Here is a 22,188-nt window from a genome sequence, read left to right as displayed (position 1 = left end):
CACTGGCGGAATTCTTGACGTTTTTGGGCACCTATAAACGATGTTATTTTGGGCGGAATAAAGATGTAATGCGTTCAGTCAAATTCATAATTATAATTAATAATTAGGAGGGCAAAATAAGTAGGAATGTAGGAATGGATATATAGCGCTTTGCAATGAATATCTTCATAAACTATGCAGAACAACCAAAACCACGAGCGTTGGTACCCTATCATTGCGTGTTCTTTAAAAAAATTCTTGTTTATTTCTATAATTTGTGAATCAGGCATTAAAACACACTTAGGCCCTAGCAATGTAGGCCTACACAAGTTCGGAACGAGACTTTTTATCTTTTGACGCGTATTTCGGTCGAATGCCAAAATTGATTGCTCAATGAATCATGAAATGAGAGCAATACTACTTTGATGATACCGATCTCAAGTGGATATCAGCCAATGAAAAAAGTATTTACCGGAAATATATTTGTGGGAGTTGAATTTTGTTGAACTCGACAGATATATATTTGGTGGGTCACCGTTAGTGGTAGTCTCATATATAACACTTGTGAGGGCTGTCATATTTGTCGTCGCTTCAATCATATCTTATGATATTTATTTATTTATTTATTTATTTATTTATTTATTTATTTATTTATTTATTTATTTATTTATTTATTTATTTATTTATTTATTTATTTATTTAATTAAACTGTCAGTAGCTAGAATGTAAATTACAAATCTGCCTTTTGGACAATACTATATTTAATTATTTATGTATTTATTGACTTATTTATTGACTTATTTATTTATTTTTTATTTATTTATTTATCTATTGCCTCATTCATTTCTTGATTTGCTTTGCAGTTGAAACCTGCAAGAAGGTATGGGTCAACCTCCGCGCCGGTTACAGGCAAGTCGTAAATGCCCCGAAAAGCAAATCTTTTTGACTCTCAGGGGCGTAACCAGACCTGACCTTCCGGGGGGCAAGATTGAAAAATTTCCCAATTTCTGATCAAAAGTTTTAGTATTTATGTTCGAGTCGGTGGGGTCCAGGGGCAAAGCCCAGGTGGGGTCAAGGGGGCTGAGCGCCATGAAGCTCCTGGTTTTTGGAATATTAGAAAATATCAGTGTTTCAGAGTACAAATTTCACAATGAAAGTAGTAGGCCTATAGATCTGCTTTTCTCTTCTCCCTTGAGCCCCTTCCCTTTTCTCTTCTCCTTTTCTTCCCTCTTTTTCTTTTCTTCTTTCCCCTTTCTCTTCCCTCTTTCTTTCCCTTTTTTCTCTTCTTTCCCCTTTCTCTTCCCTCTTTTTTCTTCCCTCTTTTCTCTCTTTCCCCCTTCCCAATTTTTGACTCTTCTTCCAGGTTTTTTGTGTCCGGGGCAGCTTGCACCCCCGGCCCCCACTGGTTACGCCACTGCTCCTATTTAGACCCATTTATACAGACATTAAATCATGACAATAGTTAAATGGAGTTTACCTATTATGATTTTATTAACTTCGTTAAAGAAATTCTCTAAATTTTGCTTACCTTGGTCAACGGGCAATACTTGTTAACAGTCGGGCAACGCTGTTAATTGTAGAAATATATCTTTCTCCGGTTCATAGTTTTATATTCGAAGCCGCATATATTTTGACGCCCAAAACGTATTCGAAGCCGAATATTCGCCTTCGAATATTCACTTTGAACAGGCCTTAAGATACATGGAAGCTGGTCGATCCAACACCTATTGAATTATTTACGTAACATTCTATAGAGGGTACGTATCAAGCTATTGTGATAATAATGTAGTCAGCGTGTCTTTGATGTGGATCAGACTTGCCGCCTTTATTGCCAGTTCGTTTATTTACAGGGTTATTATTATGAGCAAAAATCGTGTTTTTCATGATTATGTTTCAAGTATGTTGTTTATATTCGGAAAAAAATGACAGGGATGTTAGATTTGTAATCCATAATTACAGAAATCCAATCAAAATATCGATTTCTACCCTATACTTACAGATTTTCTTAAACTTCAAAATATTGGAAATCATGCATTTACTTCTAAACCGCTAATTAGCCGTAAAAATTGATATGCGCACTTGGCACATGCGTTACATTATAAAATTTATCCCGCATCTATTTGTGTGCCCGGGGCTGCCCGAAATTGCTGTTGACCAGAATGTTCCAGAGTCGGATATTATTTTACATTCTGCGTAAAATGAATTGTATTTCATTTCGTTTTCTGTTTTAAAACTGCTATCTGAGAATCTAGCATATATATACATTTAATCGGTAGGTTTTCACAAAATTACATACCTTTAATAAAATTGTATAAATTAAACTAATAGCATTCTGATAATTTTGTAGGGATTTTATAAGTCTGTTTGTGTTTATAAAACTAGTCATGCACTGCGGTAATATAACACAGCCCATTGTCAGGACTTAGTACACGTCCTCGTACTGCTATTGATTTTTAAGCGGGAACTTTGATTTTAGACATGGTACACGTTGACCATGCATTGACTCAATTGTTCCCCTTCCACCTGTACTTCTTTTGTTCAGTATCGCGGCAAGTATGATACTCACGTTGATGTAGTATTTGACCAGCTTCCATAGCTTTCCATGTCTCTTACTTCCATGCTCTGACGAAGGAGCATATAGCTGCCTGGAATCGAGACTACTGAACCATATGTGAACCGGTGCTGCGTGCAAAATCACATACCTTTGCAAAATATGATATTTTGCATATGCAAAATTACATACTTTCCAAAAGCATGTAGTTTTGCATATGAAAAACTACATACTTCGGCAAAATATGTAGTTTTGCATACGCAAAACTACATACTTTACGGTCACTATGAAAAAATACAAGTTTTGCTGGGAAACCCCGTGCAGTTCGTGTTTGTGAATAAGGGCGCATGTCACAATGATTGGTAACTTTAAATTTTAAAAGGCAAAATATAGCGGATAGTGTATTTAACAAACGAATTATCAATACTAGTATCTGTATCTGTCTCCACAATCCTAAAGTATTAGGCTGCATATAATATAAATTATTCTTTAAAAGTAGAGAATATTAGAACAGTGACCGTGTCCATTCTGCCCCTAAAGCGGCCGGCCAGATACCGAACAACACATACACGGCCTTGACCTGCGGTTGTCTAAATTATGAGGGATTTGCATGCTGGTCAGGTAGAAGATACCGGTAAATAGTCAGACCTACCGTATCTAGGCGTAGGCTGCATGGGGTGTATCCTGCATAAATTGGTGTTCTTGTTCAAACCTGAGACTAGTATACCTCAGGCTCAAACACATGTTTCACACTTAAGTGTACGCTGCATGACTGTATGTTTCTGTTTTCAGGGATGATTATCCTAATGTGTAATAAATGATGAGGGACAGTAATTTAGTAGTATGCACCCTTACAACACACATCGCGCGGTGTTTCTTTATGCAAAATAAAAGTTATGCAAAACATCATACTTTGTAAGTATGTAGAAATGAATGCTATACCGGGCTAAACAACTCACGACGCTAAATAATACAGACGACTGGATTTATCATGTAAATATTATTTTAACCTTGTATTAGTTGTATACTATAGACAATGTCGACAGGCACAGAGTTGGTTGTATAAACTAGGCCTACTTACAAATTTCGATGATTTGAAGACTTGTTCTCAAACTCTGGAGTTTCAATTTATTGGAAGTCTGTTTTAAGGCCTATGGACTGATAGGCTATAGGCCTATAATAAAATACTATCATATGCACGGATATCGCATTCATAGTGTAAAGCTCTTTTCCGTTTGTGACATGACATGGCCATGAGAAGCAACAGGTAAGAATTATATGATACCGTGAAATAAAAATTGATTGTAATTAGCTGCACCGGTTTTAATCTTTGCCAATGTTTGCCGGGAATCAAACTCCTGATCACGTCATGCTTCAGGCCGAGAAGGAAAAGAGGTAGGGGGCAACGATGCATATAGAGGCAAGCAGTTTTGGTAGCGGGCCATTTTGAAAGTGGCCCTCGGACCTGTAGCATTTTTTGCACCCTGAATATTAATGACGGCATCTACCATCATATAAGGTTTGTGCGACGACGTTGGCCAACTTCGGCGTAACAACCGAGGCTGGCTGGCTACTATTAATGGTTCAACGTTGGTATACCGACTATCATTTTAAAGGTCCACCATCGTTGGCCTGGTAAACTGGCCTGTTTATGCAGGAACTGAATTATCAACAATTACGAAATGTTTATACTATGATTTGGGCAGGTAACCTTGTCTTATGTCTCATCCCTGATATCACAATGGTCAGAACCTTGGCGAGTTGGACAATTAATGGATTATGTTATGCCATATGCCTATTAAAGGCCCATTCAGAGATTTGCTCATCCGGACTATCGTAAAAATCATCAAAATTCAGATTTTGGTACCTTTGTCAAATGTTGTCATAGCCTGCGAGTGGTTCAGCCGATATTGGTAATATACTAGTAATAGTATACCGTGTGCGCGCGCTTTATTCCGTATACAATAAGTAATAAATAGGCGGCTTTCTAGCACAACCACTTGTAGCATAGTGTGTATTGCCTCGACTATGGATCGAAAGGTTGCTGGTTCGAACCCCGGTGGATCCTTAGTAGAATTTTAAATATAACTTGTTTCGTTTCTTTTATTAAGTAAGAGGAAATAGTAGCCTAAGTAACTCGACAACGGAACGCAACACAAGGCAACGCTAGTAAGCATTTCGAAAGGTGTGAAGAGGCACGCTTCGTATAGCGCTTGAATAGGTACCCGTCGGATATCGTGAAAGTGTGACAAGAGGCTGCCCCTACACGTATGAATATGCCGAATCAAGTTTAAACCACGGGTTTAAACAATCGTGTTGTTTAACATAATTATATTTAATTACCATAAACAAAAGACCAAAGAAGAAGCCCACCAAGCATGCAGAAACCTAGCTGTTAAGGAATATATAAATCTACCGAAACCATCTGACAACATCTGGAAAGCCTTTGATGAAACACTATACGAAGAACTACCCACAGAAATAGGAGGTAGTCCTGATGAGCAACTAAATACTTAGAGAACCATGTCTACAAAAGACTTGTAAACTATTTTGGTGTTAAATCAGTCACATCTAAAATGGCTGGCAAAACAGCATGCCTCAAGATAACAAAGGACACTCAGACGCCTGAAAAAGGAAGCTAAACACCAATAGAAAATAGCTCTCAAAGAAGGGGACAAGACAAAAGCTGCAAATCTCAAAAATGACTTTTTAAGCTGGTCAGATAACATAACAAGGTCAGAAAGTTGGAGCTAAAACTTCAAGAGAAGTAAAATAGTTGCTGAGAAATACTTCAAAGATGTCAACAACGACAAAAGGCGAGAATACAAATACCATCCTATGAAGGGCATGAAAAGACCACCAAAACCAACAACACAATTCAAGACCAAACCTCCATACCTGGTATGGAAGAAATGTCCAAGAATAACTGGACTGCTCCATGAAGTGACACCTGGAGAAGCACATCAATACCCACTACATCTGTACATGGAGAATAGGTGAAACCATCCTTATCTCCAAGGAAGAGAATACCAATGAGCCACCATGCTTCAAACCTATCACTCTGAAGAATTACCGTGGCAACCTTGGAATGGGTATTATTGCTCAAAAATAATCGAGTACCTGACAGAGAACAAATATGTTCAGAGAGATTTTATGGAGAATATATCAGAATGTGTGGAACACACAGAGGCACTCACTGAAATGTTCCAAGATGCCAAAAGGAACGGCAAGCCAATTGTTACATCCTGGCTAGATTTGCAAAATGCATATTGGCACTGTACCACACAATCTTATACAGTTTGCCTTGGCATGGAACCATGCACCAGAACACATTAGAAAGATCATCTTCAATTATAACGATGAGCTTTTCATCAGAGTGAAAACTGAAGATTGGACCACAGACTGGATTAAATGTTGTACTGGTGTCTTCCAAGGATGCCCATTATCTTGCATCTTATTCCTAACAGTTGCAGTCTTCAATCTGTGTGTGAATCTCAGACCTTACATCGTCAGCCAAGGCATATGCAGATGATCTGACCCTTGTAGCAAGAAGCCCAGAAAGTTGCCAGCAACTTATTAACATTGTCAACAACTTCCTCAACTGGACGACAAAAACTATGAAGGCCAAACCATCCAAATGCAGATCTCATGCGATGAAGAAAGTAATTCCAAACGCAGAACAGAAGTTGAATGGCCACAAGACCCAATATGTAGCTTACAATCCTCAGCTACAAATACACGGACAGATGATCACCTATATTCACAACCAGCCCATGCGATTCCCAGGAAAGCTCATCAATGAAGATCTAAAGGATGATGGCATCAGACAAATGATTAATCAGAAACTGTCAGCCATGCTGAAAACTACTGATAAAAGTCAACTGAATGGAATCATGAAAATGTGGATATACAATCATATGATTATCCCCAAAATGACATGGGAGTTCACTATACACAATCTCCCAAAAATCTACATCGAGAACTTGGTGGCAACCTGTACGAAGTACTTGAAGAGATGGCCGGCATTAGCAGATGCACCACCAATAGTGCATTGTACAGAAGTAAAGGAAAACATGGCCTACAGTTGAGAAAACTCACCACCGCTGTCAAATGCATGCAGATCATCAAATACTATCTGAACTAATACTACAGAGATGGAAAGACCCACTTATAGAGATTGTTTGGAAAATAAGAAAACCAAGAAGAGGTGAAATGGAGTTAAAGAGCTCGAATAGAGGGAGCGCCACCTCATCTTACATGAGATGAGCCGAGGTCAAACTGACCGGGCAGGACTGGGTTTAAAAAAACACACCAAAAGCTTATTAAGGACATGAGCCAGAAAGAGCACAGAAAAAGCCTCGCTAATCTGTTGAAAGAAGTGAATGAAGAAGATACAAGCTGTATCAAAATGATTGGTACCCATCAGTTTTCATTGATAATGGATGAGCCTGACACATCAAAATTCAACATAAGATTTGTAGATTAATTGCAAAGCAAGTTATAAACTATACATTCTCAACATTTCAAGAGTATCCAATGTTTTATTTGGAAGAGGCAGGCTTTTCAATAAATATCAAAATTGGTAGGTACCACTCATTTTGATACACCTCTACGGATGTGCTAAACAAGGACAGTGGTTGAGATGTGACTCTGCCATGTAGACTGACACCTCATGGAAGAAACTCCTATATGTCTGGACACCAGAGCTCCTGTCTTTCCATATCAATGGCATCCATGACCAACTTCCTTCACCTGCAAATCTGAAACTGTGGGGGAAAACCAATCTTGGACTGTGCCAACTCTGCAACTACCGTAACTGTTCTCTGCTCCATATCCTGAATTGTTGCAGCTACTCGCTTCAGAATGGAATACAACTGGAGCTAACTGGCGCCATGACTAAACACTAAGAATAATAGCATCATGCCTGGCACCATATATTTATGAGGCTAACAACAGCAAACCAACAGAGTATACTCCAGACTTCATCCCTACCATTGCTTTCCATACAGCCGATGGCGCAACATACAGGAACCCAGCTCTACACACTCCAAAGACAGAAGTAAAATACATCCTGAAGAAGGCTATAGAGACTGGACCTTCCTGATGGATGAGGAGCACAAGCCAATAATAGTGTTCCCTCCAGAAATAGCAGAAACTGCCAAGAGGCCTGATATTACGTTCTATTCAGCAATCATGCAATCATCATAGAATTGACAGTACCATCGGAGGAGAACCTAGCCAATGCGTACATCAGGAAAGAGTGTAAATATGAAGACCTGGTAGCCGAATGTGAAAACAGAGGATGGACTGTGAGGCTTCTATAACACATCACTAACCAAGTGTTTAGCTACCTTAGAAGTCCCAAAGGGAAAAAGAAAACCAATCCTAGACACTGCCTCCAAAACAGATCTGAGAGCCAGCTACATCATGTACATCATCTGGCTATGCAGAAATACAAAGACATTCCGACAGAATAGAGTTTATACCAACACCATCTATTTGCTCTGGGGGGAATGGGGAAGGTTGCGCTCATAAGCCGGTTTACCGGCCAAAGTCTGGTCCTCCAGATACTTGCTGCCTTACATCATCCCGGATGGACCGTTGCAACGGTGTGGCACTTGCTAGCATGGCTAGTGTAGCTTAAGCCCTGTTATTCATAGGCTTAAGGGGGTTCGAAACGATGTTTCTAGAAAACAGAAACTGAATTTAGAACCATTTGAATAGATTGATTAAGTTAAGCTAAATACACTGAGCAAAATAGTTTTTGTTTGAAGGAAATCGGACATACGGTTGTCAAGATATACATGTTTTTAGTTTCTTTGTATTCTATTGTTTTTTTTATTATATTGATGAAGTTAATGAGGAAAATTGGCATAATGTGCTCATGAATATTCATGTTTGCCAATATTATACCAATATCTTATGAATAAACCTTCATACTACTTTTATTTTATATGATTTTGACATGAAACTTTGCCAATGTGTTTCTATGGCCTAAAACATTAACATGTGATTTTCCGCCCATCTAATTTGCATATTTGCATAATTAATTAGCATTATACTTAAAGCTAATTAATTATGCAAATATGCAAATTAGATGGGCGGAAAATCACATGTTAAAGGTTTAGGTCATAGAGACACATTGGCAAAGTTTCAGGTCAAAATTTTAAAGGTAAAAGTAGTATGAAGGTTTATTCATAAAATATTGGGAAAATATTGGCAAAAATTAATATTAATGAGCACATTTTGCCAATTTTCTCATTAACTTCATCAATATATTGGCAAAAACAATAGAATACAAAGAATCTTTCAACAGCAATATCTCAAAAACCGTTTGTCCGATTTGGCTCAAATTTTGGAATTAAGATTATTTTGCATATCTCTCTGCAACAAGTATATTTAAATCTCAATCAGAGCAACTTGATTTTGCCTTTCGTACCACCTTAAGTACAAGCTGATTTTGTTGGTTAGTTAGACTGCAACAAGGTCAACCTTGAAGTTGATTTTTGGGCGTACTCGCTCCAGCGAGTACGCACCATTATATTGTCACTTTTGACCTTCAATGGCGTTTAGTATGAGATGAAACTTTCGTCACAATTTTTGTAGTCTGAACGACGCAAGTGATATTGTGCGATGCAGTTCCGATGGAGTATTTTTATACTAAATTACTCACTATAACATTAACGATCCATTACATACAAGCTAGAAACGTACCTCACGGTGATCTTCTGATAGAAATAATAATTATTGGAAATACTAGAATCACTTTTGACCCATACCGGATGTTGCAAACAAATATTATGGTTGGAAGCAGCCATAAATATTTGCACAGTACAATTGCCAGATTTGTGTCAAGGTTTTCTCCCAATTAAAGTGTATATTGGAACTTCGTTATTTATCGTGATTCTAAATGTAACGTATATTTGGCGAAAATGTTTGATGGCGACAGATAGGTTACGCGATACAGCAGTATCAGACATTAATTTTGTCCCAGCCTCTCAGATAAGGACCGTACACAGACATCCGTCAAATATAATATGTGCACATCATTGTAATAATGTTGTCTTATGTATCAAACTTATATACAATATGTGTTGTACAGGAAGTAAATGCAATACATGTCATGATTACATGCATATTAAAACTAATATTATCTGTAGTATAGGCATAAATGTAGGCCTATACATTATTATATAACTGTTCTTTTTTGTAGCCCTGAGCCCCTATACCAAAATTATTGAGGGGCTAAGCCCCCACAAGTCCCTTCCTCGTTCCTAAGCCTATGCAAATGTGGACCACCTGCAATTAATCGTAGACAACCACGCTTATTAAATACAAATCACAATTGCATAGCATGTTGTGTTGGCGAGATAGGTCTACCGTGATTCAAGGTATCTTTATTAGTTTGTATCCCCATTTTCATATAATAGGCCTATGCAAAATGAGGTCCTTGTGTGCCTTAGAAACAGGGGTGTGTTTGCAATATACAAAAAATGCGGGTTTTTTTTCACACTGAACCTTTTCAAATCGTAAAGTTCTACACGTGCTTGCTTGTTTATCCCAGTTCACTCATTCCTACTATTAATTCCAATACTTATGTCAAACATTTACAATACACTACATCATGCGCACTTTCCTTGGTACGCCATTTCCTTTTTAAAGGAATTTTTATTCTAATTTGGTCATATTCCATGAGAGAACAACACCAGGAGTGCTCATCTTAAGCTATCTTAAGAAGGGTGAAATTAGACTCCGAAGATGACTGCGCTGGTGATCTACCAATGAACTACCCTAATTCGCCAATTGTCAGCCAATCATCAGACGATTCGGTAACAGCGTCTCTTCTATATGGGCTTATCAAAAATATGACTACATAAATCCCTAGCTATAACACTTTTTAAACACAAATAGACATTTAGCCATATTTTTATCATTATTTTCATGTACCTTTTCAGAAAATGGTTTAAAACCTATTCACCCACACATCACACTGAAATAAGAAATCCACACATCAACACCGTCCTTTTGGTTTACAAGTTATTGCACTTTGAATTTGTATCTAAACACTTATACCCCATCATAAATTTATTTTAGTCCGTCCTAACATTTCATTGGGATTATGAGAATAATATGGGTTTTCTTCCGATGCAAAATCTCTATGAAACGAAAAAGTGGGAGATGATATTGTTGATCAGGTCACTCATCTTTAACCCTCTTTCCTTGTTTTACAGGTAAACACGGAGTGGCTCCTGACAGGCCGTTAAGTCATATAGGCAGTGCAATTTGCGGGAGCTGTTAAAATGAAGGAGCAGAAGGAGTACAATTTCGATGCTCTTCTCACCCATCTGGGGGAATTTGGGCGTTACCAACGCCGTGTCTACTCGCTTGTGTGTCTAATGACTCTAGTAGGGGCATGGCATACGCTTGTCCAAGTTTTCTTGGCTGGAATCATCGACCACTGGTGTCAAGTCCCCGAAATACAAAGTAGTGATTGCCAAGAATGGAACTTGACTGACGCCGAGTGCCAAGAAGTTACCAAAGACATCGGGATACCTATTGGTGATTCGGACCAGTATGCACAATGTGAACGGTATAATTTGACCGATGTGGAGGTGTATCCGGGAATTGATTTGAATAATAGCACTCAAACTATACCGTGTAATTCAGGATGGGTGTATAACACTTCACAGTACAAAACTACCATAATAAGTGATGTGAGTATGCAATCAATCAATCAATCAATCAAACAATAAATCAGTTGTTTGATGCATTTAGAATTGGCTTCATTATTAACTAAATGGAAACTATAGATGGCGCTATTTATCCTAAATCATATTTCTTTATTTGCAAGGGGTAGGTGATTAATACTGCCATTGAAACAGCTGGAATAGGTGAAACAAGCAATAAGGAAATTTTATAAACATATTTCATTAAACAATAAGAGGAATTATCAGTATTAAAAGCTTGAAAGAGTAATTTCCAGTAACTAAATAGCGCCACCAATTTTGTCATTAATAGATACATTTTATATCCGAAAAAGCAATAAAGAATGCCATAAAAGTGAATTATTTTGTAAAAGAGGGGAATTCAAAGTAGAGAATGACTCAAAAGCATCTGTATACATTAGCATGATATCACATTTAGCTGTTGTGTGTACATGTTTTGTTTGAAAAACTAATAAACCGTGAAATCAATCAATCAATAAGTTATGACTCTTCACTTTTTACTCTTTTTTTAAATTTCTTTTCATAACCTAACCCATTTTGATTACTTCTTGGTCATTTTCATTTCAGTTTGATCTAGTATGTGGTAAAAGTAGTTTTTCAAATTTGGCACAGTCCATTTTCTTCTCGGGTATGTTATGTGAAATATACTATTTGGTGCAATAGCAGACAGGTAAATTTTAATTGAAATAATTATACAGTAACCGCTATAAATGATTCTTCAAAGAAAGTAATGAATAAAACTGATTTGAATTTTCAGTGATGTCTGGAGATCCAAACATCACGAAACATCATCTACGTATATAATTTGAAAAAGATAGAATACCGTAAAACCTCGTCTACAAGTATATATTGTGTTTCTGATGAAAGCTAAATTAATACGATACATACATAAATATGCCAATACAATAGATTGGTCTTACAATAATACTTGTTTGTATATGCTTGGATCTGTAATTTATTTGCTCAAACTCCATAATGGCGCCTGCATCAATTCAGCTTTCATCAGAAACACTCTATATGCTTGTAGACGAGGTTTTACGGTATAACATTGCAAAGAGTGCATACGGGCATGCATTTTAACTTAAAATGTTAAGTTCATGAAGACACCATCCACACATGCGTTATAGCGTGAGGCATCCTATGGGGTGGGGCACCGACCACGATGGGACCCCCGGGTCTGATGGGGGATAACACAAGCCGTTTTTTTTTAAAGAGGTGAGACAGAAAAAAAAAATCGTCTTATTTTGGTCAGAAATCTTAATGCATTGATCCAGCGTGTTAGAAGTGATTTGCTCCCAATTATACATAATTAAATGTATTCCCTTTCAAGAAGGAAGCTTTAAACATGTGTTAAACCGTAATAGATTTTTTTTGGGGATAAATTTTGATGACTGTTTTAAGGTTAGCCGAGAGTTTTTCATGCGCTTGATTACAGAGGGGCGTAAGTTCATAACAGAAACAGCCATGCAGAAAATGAACAAGCGTACTTACAATAGAATATTGATCCACGGTCAAGACATGAAACTTGGCTTAGCTCGTGCCCGGAGCTCGTGAGTCGGGGGCGGGCGGGGGGTTACATGAGGGGCGACATGCCGGGTCGGATGCCGGGGGAGGGGTACAAGCCCCCGGGGTACAAGCCATTTTCGGCAATTTTCATAAGGATTTTATAAATTTTAAAATTGATTGGGGCACTTCGTCAAGCTACGCCCTGGAAAATGTGTTGATTTTGAATTTATAGCCTTGATATCTTTGATGAAATAAATCAATGCTGCTATTCCCTGATTACAATGTAATAGGGTACAACAATAACATCAACAACAATATCAAAAAGCAATTATTTGCAAATCGAATTTGGGAAGAATATTCAAAAAGACAGACTTGGCAGGCCTACAAATTTCTGAATTATATAAAGTGAAAAACAATCACTGCAGTCAGCGAATCAATCAAATAAAACTAAAAAGAAAGGAGCAAGAAAGGATAAAGAAATAGTGAAAAAGAGAAAGAAAGAGAGAGAGAGAAAGAAAAAGAACGAAAAAGAAAGTAAGAAAGAAAAAGAAAGGAAGAAAGAAAGAAAAAAAATGAAAAAAAAATGAAAAAGAAAGAGAAAGAAAAGAGGAAAGAAAGGAAGTAAAAATGAGAAAAGAGAAAAAAAGGAAAGAAAATTCAGCCACATGGGGACTCGAACCCACAAAAATTGTTCATAACAGATTCCCAGTCCAACGCTCTATCCACTGGACCATACATCAGCTTACGCAATTTCTTATTCTCGAAGCGGATATGTAACTATAATTTGATGTAATTACTTGATTACAATCGCGTCCGCACAGTGGCTCTTAGAATAAACACGCATGTCGGCGCTGAAGTTTTGAACGAACTGATGGAGGAAAAACCTCGTTTTTTGCAATACTAGCTTCAATTTGGAGTGAAAATCAAATGGGATAGCAATTGGCAGACTGTCGAGAAATAATGTAGGTATTCAGATGTCTAAATTAACGCCCCGTTATCAAGATATCGATAATTTCACAAAACAGTTTTTTCTCAGACAAGATTCTCGAAAATGTTCCCCAAAAACGGGCTTTTAAAATTTGATCGGTACTGTATTTGGTTCTTCCCCATGGCAACATTATTTCTTTAATCGATTTGTAGTACAATACAAAAAAGGAGAAAACAATCACTCGGCGTGGTTTTATACGGAGCGAACATTTGAAAAAAACTGCATGGAACGTGTTTTTGATCTTGTGAACATGGTGCGTAAAAATGATTTAAACGAAGGATTTTCAAACGGATTCTAAATTTTTTTTTAAACACACAAAAATAATGTAAAGATACATCCATGTACCAACATTTGACTCACTGCGATATTTGATTGCTGAGAAAACGCGGTTTTAGAGAACAACTTTATACGTCTTTTATACGTTTTTTATACGTTTCTTCGTGTAACCTTAATAAGATACATTGGTTTTTTTTCAATATTTCAGAGTTGGGAGACGCTACGCCCTACTCGTCGCATTAGTCATACAACTCACAGCTGGTATAGCAACAGTATTTTCACCGAATTATGTAATATTTGTAATTTTACGTTTTTTGATCGCGCTTGGAAATGGAGGGATCATGATTTTATCACTTGTTATAGGTAAGCTATTGAATATAAGCATTTCATCGTCGTCATGAACAAAAATATAACAATAGCAAACAAAACCACGACACAAGTACATACTAAATACTACTGTCTGTTCAATTAGCTTAGATTCTTGTATTTTTAAGATATTTGAAAAAATAACAAATTTTGGTCAAAGTCGTCAAAGAAAAGTGTTAGCACAGCCTTAGACCCAATGTGATTTTAACTTTTCAAATTCCAAAGTTCAATTTAAAACCCCATTTCTTTTCAATTTTGCCTCATTTTAGGCAGTTACTTGGGTCCACCAAAAGGGTTCGCGACCTTTTCACAAATCGAGTGGGACGGTCCATTCTCAACTTAGGGCATAGACCCTATCCAATTCAGCAAATCAATCTGTCCACCAATCTGTCCTGCCATTTCAATTGTTATACCGTTCCAGTTATTGGATAGAATCTATAGGTGATGATGGTCCACCTGTTTTTGTTGCACGAAATTATATGCGCGATTACGTTTTATGCATAACATAATGCTGAGCATTATCTTTTTCCTATACACTGACATTAAAATTATGGATTTCGTTCTTATTTCAACTGGTTTACAATGTAAATTGAGTTTTGTTTAAGGGATGGGGTATGAACGTTTGGACAGTATTTATTGTGGGACATTGGAGCACATCAGACATATCGAATTGCATTCTGAATACAAAAAATGTCCTTCTGATATCAAATAATTTTGATTTTTTGAAATTCGCAATGTAATACACATTTTATGGCAAATGATTAAAAATTGATATTTTTGATATTTAACAGTAGTCGAAGTAAACTTTATAAATCTGATGATTTATACTTAAAGTGTATGTTGGTGGGATGAAAAGCCGACGATCAATTGAAAATTTTGACCTTTCGTATTGAAGATATGGATTCCCCCCAAAAAAAAAAAAACACCAGAAAAAATTAGGTCTTTTTGGAAAAAAAATCCATATCATCAATATGAAAGGTCAAAATTTTCAATTGATCGTCGGCTTTTCCTCCCAGCTACATACACTTTAAGAATATATCATTAGATTTATAAAATTGACTTCGAGGACTGTTATATCAAAAATGTGAAAAATATCAAATTTTAATTATATGTCATAAAATTTGTATTATATCGTGAATTTCAAAAAATTTAAATTATTTGATATCAGAAAGACATTCTTCGTATTCAGAATGCAATTCGATATGTCTGATGTGCTCTTATGTCCCACAAAAATACTGTCGAAACGCTCAAAACGCTCATTCCAGATCCCTTAATACCATCATTTCTTTCCAAGAATATATATAAATACGCAAGTAATGTATTTATATAAGCTGGGCCTATTCTGGAAAACCTTGGTTCATATTCACATTTTCATAACAACGTAATGTTTCAACAGTGGGGTTTCAACACAAATTAGGCCTACTGGCAAATATAGCTATTTAGCTGGACAATACTTATTTATGCGGATGGTCGAATAAATAAATTACTATCTCAGCGCATCTAATTATTATGACATTCGTCCCCATTGCACTAAATGGATTGATTCAAAAAAGTTTATGGTACCCGACGTTCTACGGCTTTTTATAAAAATATCGCGGGAAAAGACCAAAATTGAAAAGAAATGGGGTTTCAAATTGAACTTTAGAATTTGAAAAGTATAAATCACGTTGGGTCTAAGGCTGTGCTAACACTTTTCTTTGATGACTTTGACCACAGTGTTTTATTTTTTCAAATATCTTAAAAATACAAGAATCTAAGCTAATTGAACGGACAGTAGTACGTAAATATATACGAAATTAAAATTCCATTGCTATGTTATATAGACCACGCTTAATGTCACCAAAACATCAGCTTCATTAGTGTAAATCTATAACTAAGTATAGGCTTAGGGATGAAATCAAAACTAGACTGACGGTTGACCGCCGGTTCCGTCCGGTTTCTATTGTTCTGAACAATGGAAACCGGCCTGAACCGGAAATAATTTAGATCTATTTCACAGTACGAACTTAGAATTTGAGCATGACATATCAATATTGTATTAGTATTATGCCAATAACCAATTTCTATGGCACGGGAACTTTTTGTTGTCTCTTCCCAATTTCTCGTGGTACAAGGTCGCGCATTATATACGTCACTGAATATCAAAAGAGCTCTCCACCAAATCACTCCACGATTTATGTAACAGTGAATTTCGGTTAAAATAGTCCACCGCTTATTTGAGATTGTTGCGGCTTTATTTTTTAAACGTATAGTCAAATTTTGCCCGTTTTCAGCACATTTGCTTCCGACAAGTGTATACATGAAGAAATCTGAGAAAAAGTCCCAATTTTTTATTTTAGAGTTGAAGTTCTGGCGCGAATTTTAACAACGTCCGGTGTCGAAAATTGAGTGATTTTTAGGGTTAAATTTGCACAATATTTCTTTGCTGCAATATAACAAAAACAGTCGGTGGTTAGCAATATATTCCGTTAAAAGAATAATATTCTACACGTGATCATTTGATACCAAGCTTTATAGTTGAAATGCGTTTTTCAAGTACCAAAACGAGATCCAAATGTGGGCCTAGCTATTTACCGTGTATTTCAATGGGCGCGTTTAATGGTGGTGCGCGCGCTCCCGTAAGAGCTTGTGAACATAATTATATAGTGTCCTACACATCCAGCTTCTTTTACGCGTAACCAAAACTTGCTGCGGAGGAGACTACTCTTCATTTACTGTACGTCAGTACAGTGCATTGGAAATCAATTTCACTTCGAACGGGAGGAGGACCTTACGAGCCAGGATTTCACCAACACAATTTCTCTTTTTCTCAGGAGAAATACGAATAACAAGAAATGTCTTTAAAAAGACAACACCATGGATGAAATTCATGTTTCAAAATTTTACATTGACAAGTACTTGGAATGCTAGTAATTTTTTGTGTGTAGCACATGCACAACTAACCGGGTTGGAAATGTTGTTACTACGAATACCACCAATGACATACTATAAGCTAAATTGAAAAATGTGTGTTAAATAGGTCTACATTTAATTAATACTTAATTTATACTTGTACAAAGGGATCAATAGAAAATCACATCCACCGAGTTCCGCATCAATCCAACAATCTAAACTGAGCTCAAAAAGAAACTTATAATTTTTACAACTTGTGAATCACAAGGTCGTATCTTAAAATACTGTCAATCAAAATGAACCAAAATTACACACAGGATTACCTTAATACTCTACTCAAAACACATATCAGTAACCAAGCAGTTGTCCAACTGACACAATAGCAAAATGCACTGTCATGGGACAGCTTCCTGGACTTCCTTCACTTTCACAGCCCAACATTTGGCACCCAGGACAAAAAATCTGTGAGAATGCACACAAGATCCTTGCACAGATGATAAAACGGTGCTGCTTTCTGCTTTTCATACACTTTTTTCATGAAACAGGGCTGGGCTGTGAATGTGGTCCAGGAAGCTGTCCCATGTCAGTGCATTTCAAGCTTTTTTCTATGACTGTATAACTTAATTTAACTCTGATATTGTACACAGGTACAGAATTTGTTGGTCCTTCCAAACGTATTTTAGTGTGTGTTGTAGGCTACCTGTTTTCAACGCTTGGCAGCATGTCACTTGCATTGCTAGCATTTCTTATACGCAAATGGAGGATTCTTCAGTTCGTGGTCTCTGCCCCATCTTCAATATTATGCTTCTTTATTATGTAAGTTGAAAGATTTCATGTTTCATTTTATATTTAAATTAGTTTTCTCTCTGCTATAAGTATAGACTATGCCATAGTCGATTTTTGATAAATAAAAATACGTTATTAATCATGATTAAATCGGAGTTTTAAGCTTAAATGCATATCCAGAGTATCATGGCAATGGGCAAGTGGACTACGGAGTAGTCTACTATAAGTATGTCAATTTTCTTCCTTCTTTACTTTTCTTTCCTTTCTTTCTTTCTTTCTTTCTTTCTTTCTTTCTTTCTTTCTTTCTTTCTTTCTTTCTTTCTTTCTTTCTTTCTTTCTTTCTTTCTTTCTTTCTTTCTTTCTTTCTTTCTTTCTTTCTTTCTTTCTTTCTTTCTTTCTTTCTTATTTTCGTCTAAGCGACCGCAGAAATACAAAGTACAAACAAACATTTTGACTGAGCTAAAATTGTGAAATATGATGAAAAGCGGAACAAAATCGCGCAAAAGAGTACAAAAATTGGCACTTTTAAGGCTAAAATAGCCAAATGTGAGATTATTTCAGTCACAAATCCACATACAAGCGCCAACATTGGATGAATCCCTCTTATCAAAATATCCCCCGTGATTTACGCCTATGATTCTTTACCCCTCATTATTCTTTCTACGATGTTTTTGTTTGATTATTGTCTTTGTTTTTCATCAGATTCATTCCTGAATCAGCTAGATGGCTAATCTCAAGAGGAAGGTTAAAAGAGGCAGATGAAATCATCCAACGCGTCGCTAGAACAAATCAAGTAGAAATGCCTGAATCTCTTCTTGAAGGGTACAAGGAAAAAAATGAAGACAAGAAACAGGTGAGAAAAATGTATGTCTCTGTTTGTCTGATAGATGTCATTCTTTCTTTGTCTCGCTTTCTGTGTCTCCATTGATACTTGCCGGGATACTTGCCTCCTTTCTTCTCTTCTTCTCTATTTCTGACCTGTATTTTCTGTATTTTATATCTCGCTCTCTACCTCGGTCTCTGTCAGTCTCTTCCTATCTGGTCCCTGTCTAACGTGTCTGTTTCTGTATACTGCCATGCGCTACCACGATGCCAGTCATGGTAAGTCTGTTAAAGTATTTATCGTTCAAGTTTAAGACCGGCTATAAGTTATCAGGTCTTTATTGGCTTTCCATCCATTCCTTGTAAGTTGTATGACATTAATGGCAATCACACCGCTTGATGTCATGTATGCTATTTTATGTGTCCCAAATTTGCCTTTAATTTTTACAGCAGGAGGTTAAAGTCGTTGGCAGCAGCGATCCGAAAAATCCGTTTCTCTACCCGAATATGAGGAGGGGACTACTGTGCCTGATGTGGATGGGGTAGGTATCGATTATTGGCTGTAAGGTTTGGTGAGTGTGACAAGACGAGTAGCTATGTTTTGAATCAACTGTGAACGATTAATTTGTTCTTTTGGAAGTCCAACATGTCCAAGAAGTAAAGAATTGCCAATGTCCAAACGAGAAGTGATAAATTCATGCTAATTGCTCAGTGTCATGTTAAACATCAAGCGTGTGGATCGGATTCCAAATGAAACCATCTACAACCTGACCAACACCACTCCGCTGGTTGCCAGAGTCAAGATTCATCAACTCAAATTTCTCGGCCATATACTGCGTCTTGAAGATGGCGAGCCTGTGAAAGAATATGCGCTTTATATTCCACCACATGGGAAGAGGAAACCGGGACGGCCGCGCACACTGTACTTACAGTATGTCCAGCACCTCCTGGGAGATACTGAAGGGATGCTGCAGCCAAACAAAATTGTTTCGCTTGCCCAAGATCGCATTAGTTGGAGAAAGCTTGTAGTCGCCTGCTCCGCAGCCGACTGATGATGATGATGATGCTCAGTAGCCTGTTCAGTTACAAGGAATTTGCGAATTTTAAACAAGTTTTTGATATGATATGAAGCAGAAGATATACAGAAGATATGTGCAAAGTAAGAGTCATTTGAGCATCCAAGATCACACCCAGATTGTGAACTTGTTTCACGGGACATAGCAGGAGATACTCACAGAGTCGCCCATTCTAATTTGGAAATCTGATCTTATTGAGTTGTTGTTTTGAGCCAAGTAAAATTAACTCAGTCTTGTCGGCATTAAGTGGTTTGAGGTAATTATTTTCATCCATTGACGGATTTCCTCAATGCATGACTCCAGAAGAAGAATGGAATTTTCAGCTACGTTCCGTGATGCATCAATATCATATGAAATATACGCTCGTTTATTTGGGTGTCGCCCGCGTAAATGTGATACTGTATCATATTGAAGATGCTATTTGTGTATAATGTGACGTACAGGAGAGGTGTATATAACAAACCACTGTGGTCCGAGCACAGACCCCTGCGGCACAGCCTAATTAAGTGCCACAGCTTTAGAAGAAGAGGTGCCGACATACACGCACACACCGTGGTCTGTTAAAGTAAGATTCACACTATCTCAGTGCTGCATCTGATACCTCGATGTCATTCTCAAATCTGTAAAAGGATGATGTGATCTACAGTATCAAAAGCAGCATTACGATCGAGTAATACAAGAACTGTGATCTGTCCACAATCCATTTGCACACAAATATGTCGCTGTTAACACGCAACAAGGCAGTCTCAATACTGTGATTGGGTCTGTAGGCAGATTGGAAAGGATCGTGTAAATTTTGCTCAGCAATGACTGACATCAGTCGAGATGAAACGACACGCTGACGCTCTACCATCTTTGCCAGAAACTGCAAATTAGCAATCGGCCTGCAGTTCTTAAGGTCCTCTTTATCTAGAAGTCTTCTTGAGTAGATGACTGATATGAGATATCTGTGAGGTGAGATGCACAGCTTAGTTTAGTATGTTCCTAACGTTACGGTAACATGGACACCGACGACACACTTCTACATTTATATTTCGAGACAGTTTGAATTTGATAATTTCTGTAATATGCATTGTATCTTCTTTAGGTGACATTCGTACGAGATGCACCGTGCGGCTTATAACCTCCATGTAACTGTAATACAAGCATTGCCTCTTCGCACAATATATCAAGTTGGACGCATTCAGAGTGTCACCACTGCCTTTGGATCTCTGGAAAAAAGAGTATGGTCCCAGCGCGGCTTGTATAAGACTTACGACCAAATGTAAGCTGTATTCTGTCTCCTGTATTCTACTTGGACTTACATAATCTATCGGAGGCATATCAAGAAGTTAACTTCCATTCAACTTCGCCACCTTATCATGGCAGGACCGAGGGAGAGGTGCTTCAACGAGCCAAAATGGAGAGCGTATAGAAGCCATCCTAGTGATGAGCCAACTGCGCTGGGTCGGTCATGTCGTGAGAATGCCTGATGACAGACTACCAAAAGCTGTGATGTATGGTGAGCTCACAGAAGGAAAAAGAAAACGTGATGGGCGGAGATTTTGGTACAGAGATGTTGTGAAGCGTCATCTGAAGACAGCTGACATGGATGTTGAAACATGGGAGACGAAAGCTAGTGGCAGGGTCTGTTGGACGAAGAAGATCCACGATGGTGGGAAAACAGTGGAGTGGAAGCGAAAGGAGACCGGTCGGACCGACTGCACCGGTGCATTACTGTGACAACCGATGGCGCCTCACTTTTTTTTTTTACTCTTGTTTACCAAATAACGAATTGAAGTACTAGTATTAATTACTTTTCTTTTTTACCATCATTGCAGGTTTGTAAACAGTATGGTGAACTACGGGCTTTCCTTAAATGCAACAAATTTTGGGTTCAACCAATATTTGGATTTCTTCCTGGTCGTGTCCGCTGATATCATAGGCATTTTATTGTGTTACTACACCGTAGAGAAATGGGGGCGAGTCATCACCGTGTGTGTCGCAATGATTCTAGGCGGGTCATTATGTATCGTCACTGGCTTTTTGGGTAAATTATTTTGGAAAATGTTGTAATGACTCAGAGTTAAAAGGGCATTTCGTGATCCACAGCATCATCCCCCCACTTTTCTCAAAAAGAAGTTGAGATTTTTATATCACTGGAAACCTCTGGCTACATAATGTTTATGTACAAAAAATTTCTTGCAGATTAATTCGTTTAGCAAAGATATCGTGAATTTT

The 22,188-nt window shown here is 37.4% G+C and overlaps 1 protein-coding gene across 4 annotated transcripts in view; it reads left to right on the top strand.

Annotated features, from left to right (window-relative positions):
* LOC140157570 (organic cation transporter protein-like) overlaps nucleotides 1-22,188 on the top strand; it is a 50,643-nt gene that overhangs the window by 22,604 nt on the left and 5,851 nt on the right. Inside the window, exons 1-8 of one of the 4 annotated variants that reach the window (XM_072180807.1) lie at nucleotides 3,471-3,523; nucleotides 10,762-11,244; nucleotides 11,824-11,926; nucleotides 14,235-14,389; nucleotides 17,932-18,100; nucleotides 18,773-18,923; nucleotides 19,343-19,434; nucleotides 21,789-21,997. In XM_072180807.1, the coding sequence (XP_072036908.1) occupies nucleotides 14,368-14,389; nucleotides 17,932-18,100; nucleotides 18,773-18,923; nucleotides 19,343-19,434; nucleotides 21,789-21,997 (643 nt within the window). In that variant the 5' untranslated portion in view covers nucleotides 3,471-3,523; nucleotides 10,762-11,244; nucleotides 11,824-11,926; nucleotides 14,235-14,367. Of the gene's footprint in view, nucleotides 1-3,470; nucleotides 3,524-3,560; nucleotides 3,798-10,761; nucleotides 11,245-11,823; nucleotides 11,927-14,234; nucleotides 14,390-17,931; nucleotides 18,101-18,772; nucleotides 18,924-19,342; nucleotides 19,435-21,788; nucleotides 21,998-22,188 lie in introns of those variants that run through there. The other 3 variants (XM_072180806.1, XM_072180808.1, XM_072180805.1) reach the window with 3 other exon arrangements.

The sequence above is a fragment of the Amphiura filiformis genome, chromosome 7 (assembly GCF_039555335.1).
Source record: "Amphiura filiformis chromosome 7, Afil_fr2py, whole genome shotgun sequence".
NCBI lineage: Eukaryota > Metazoa > Echinodermata > Ophiuroidea > Amphilepidida > Amphiuridae > Amphiura > Amphiura filiformis.
This window is presented reverse-complemented; position numbering and strand designations above follow the sequence as displayed.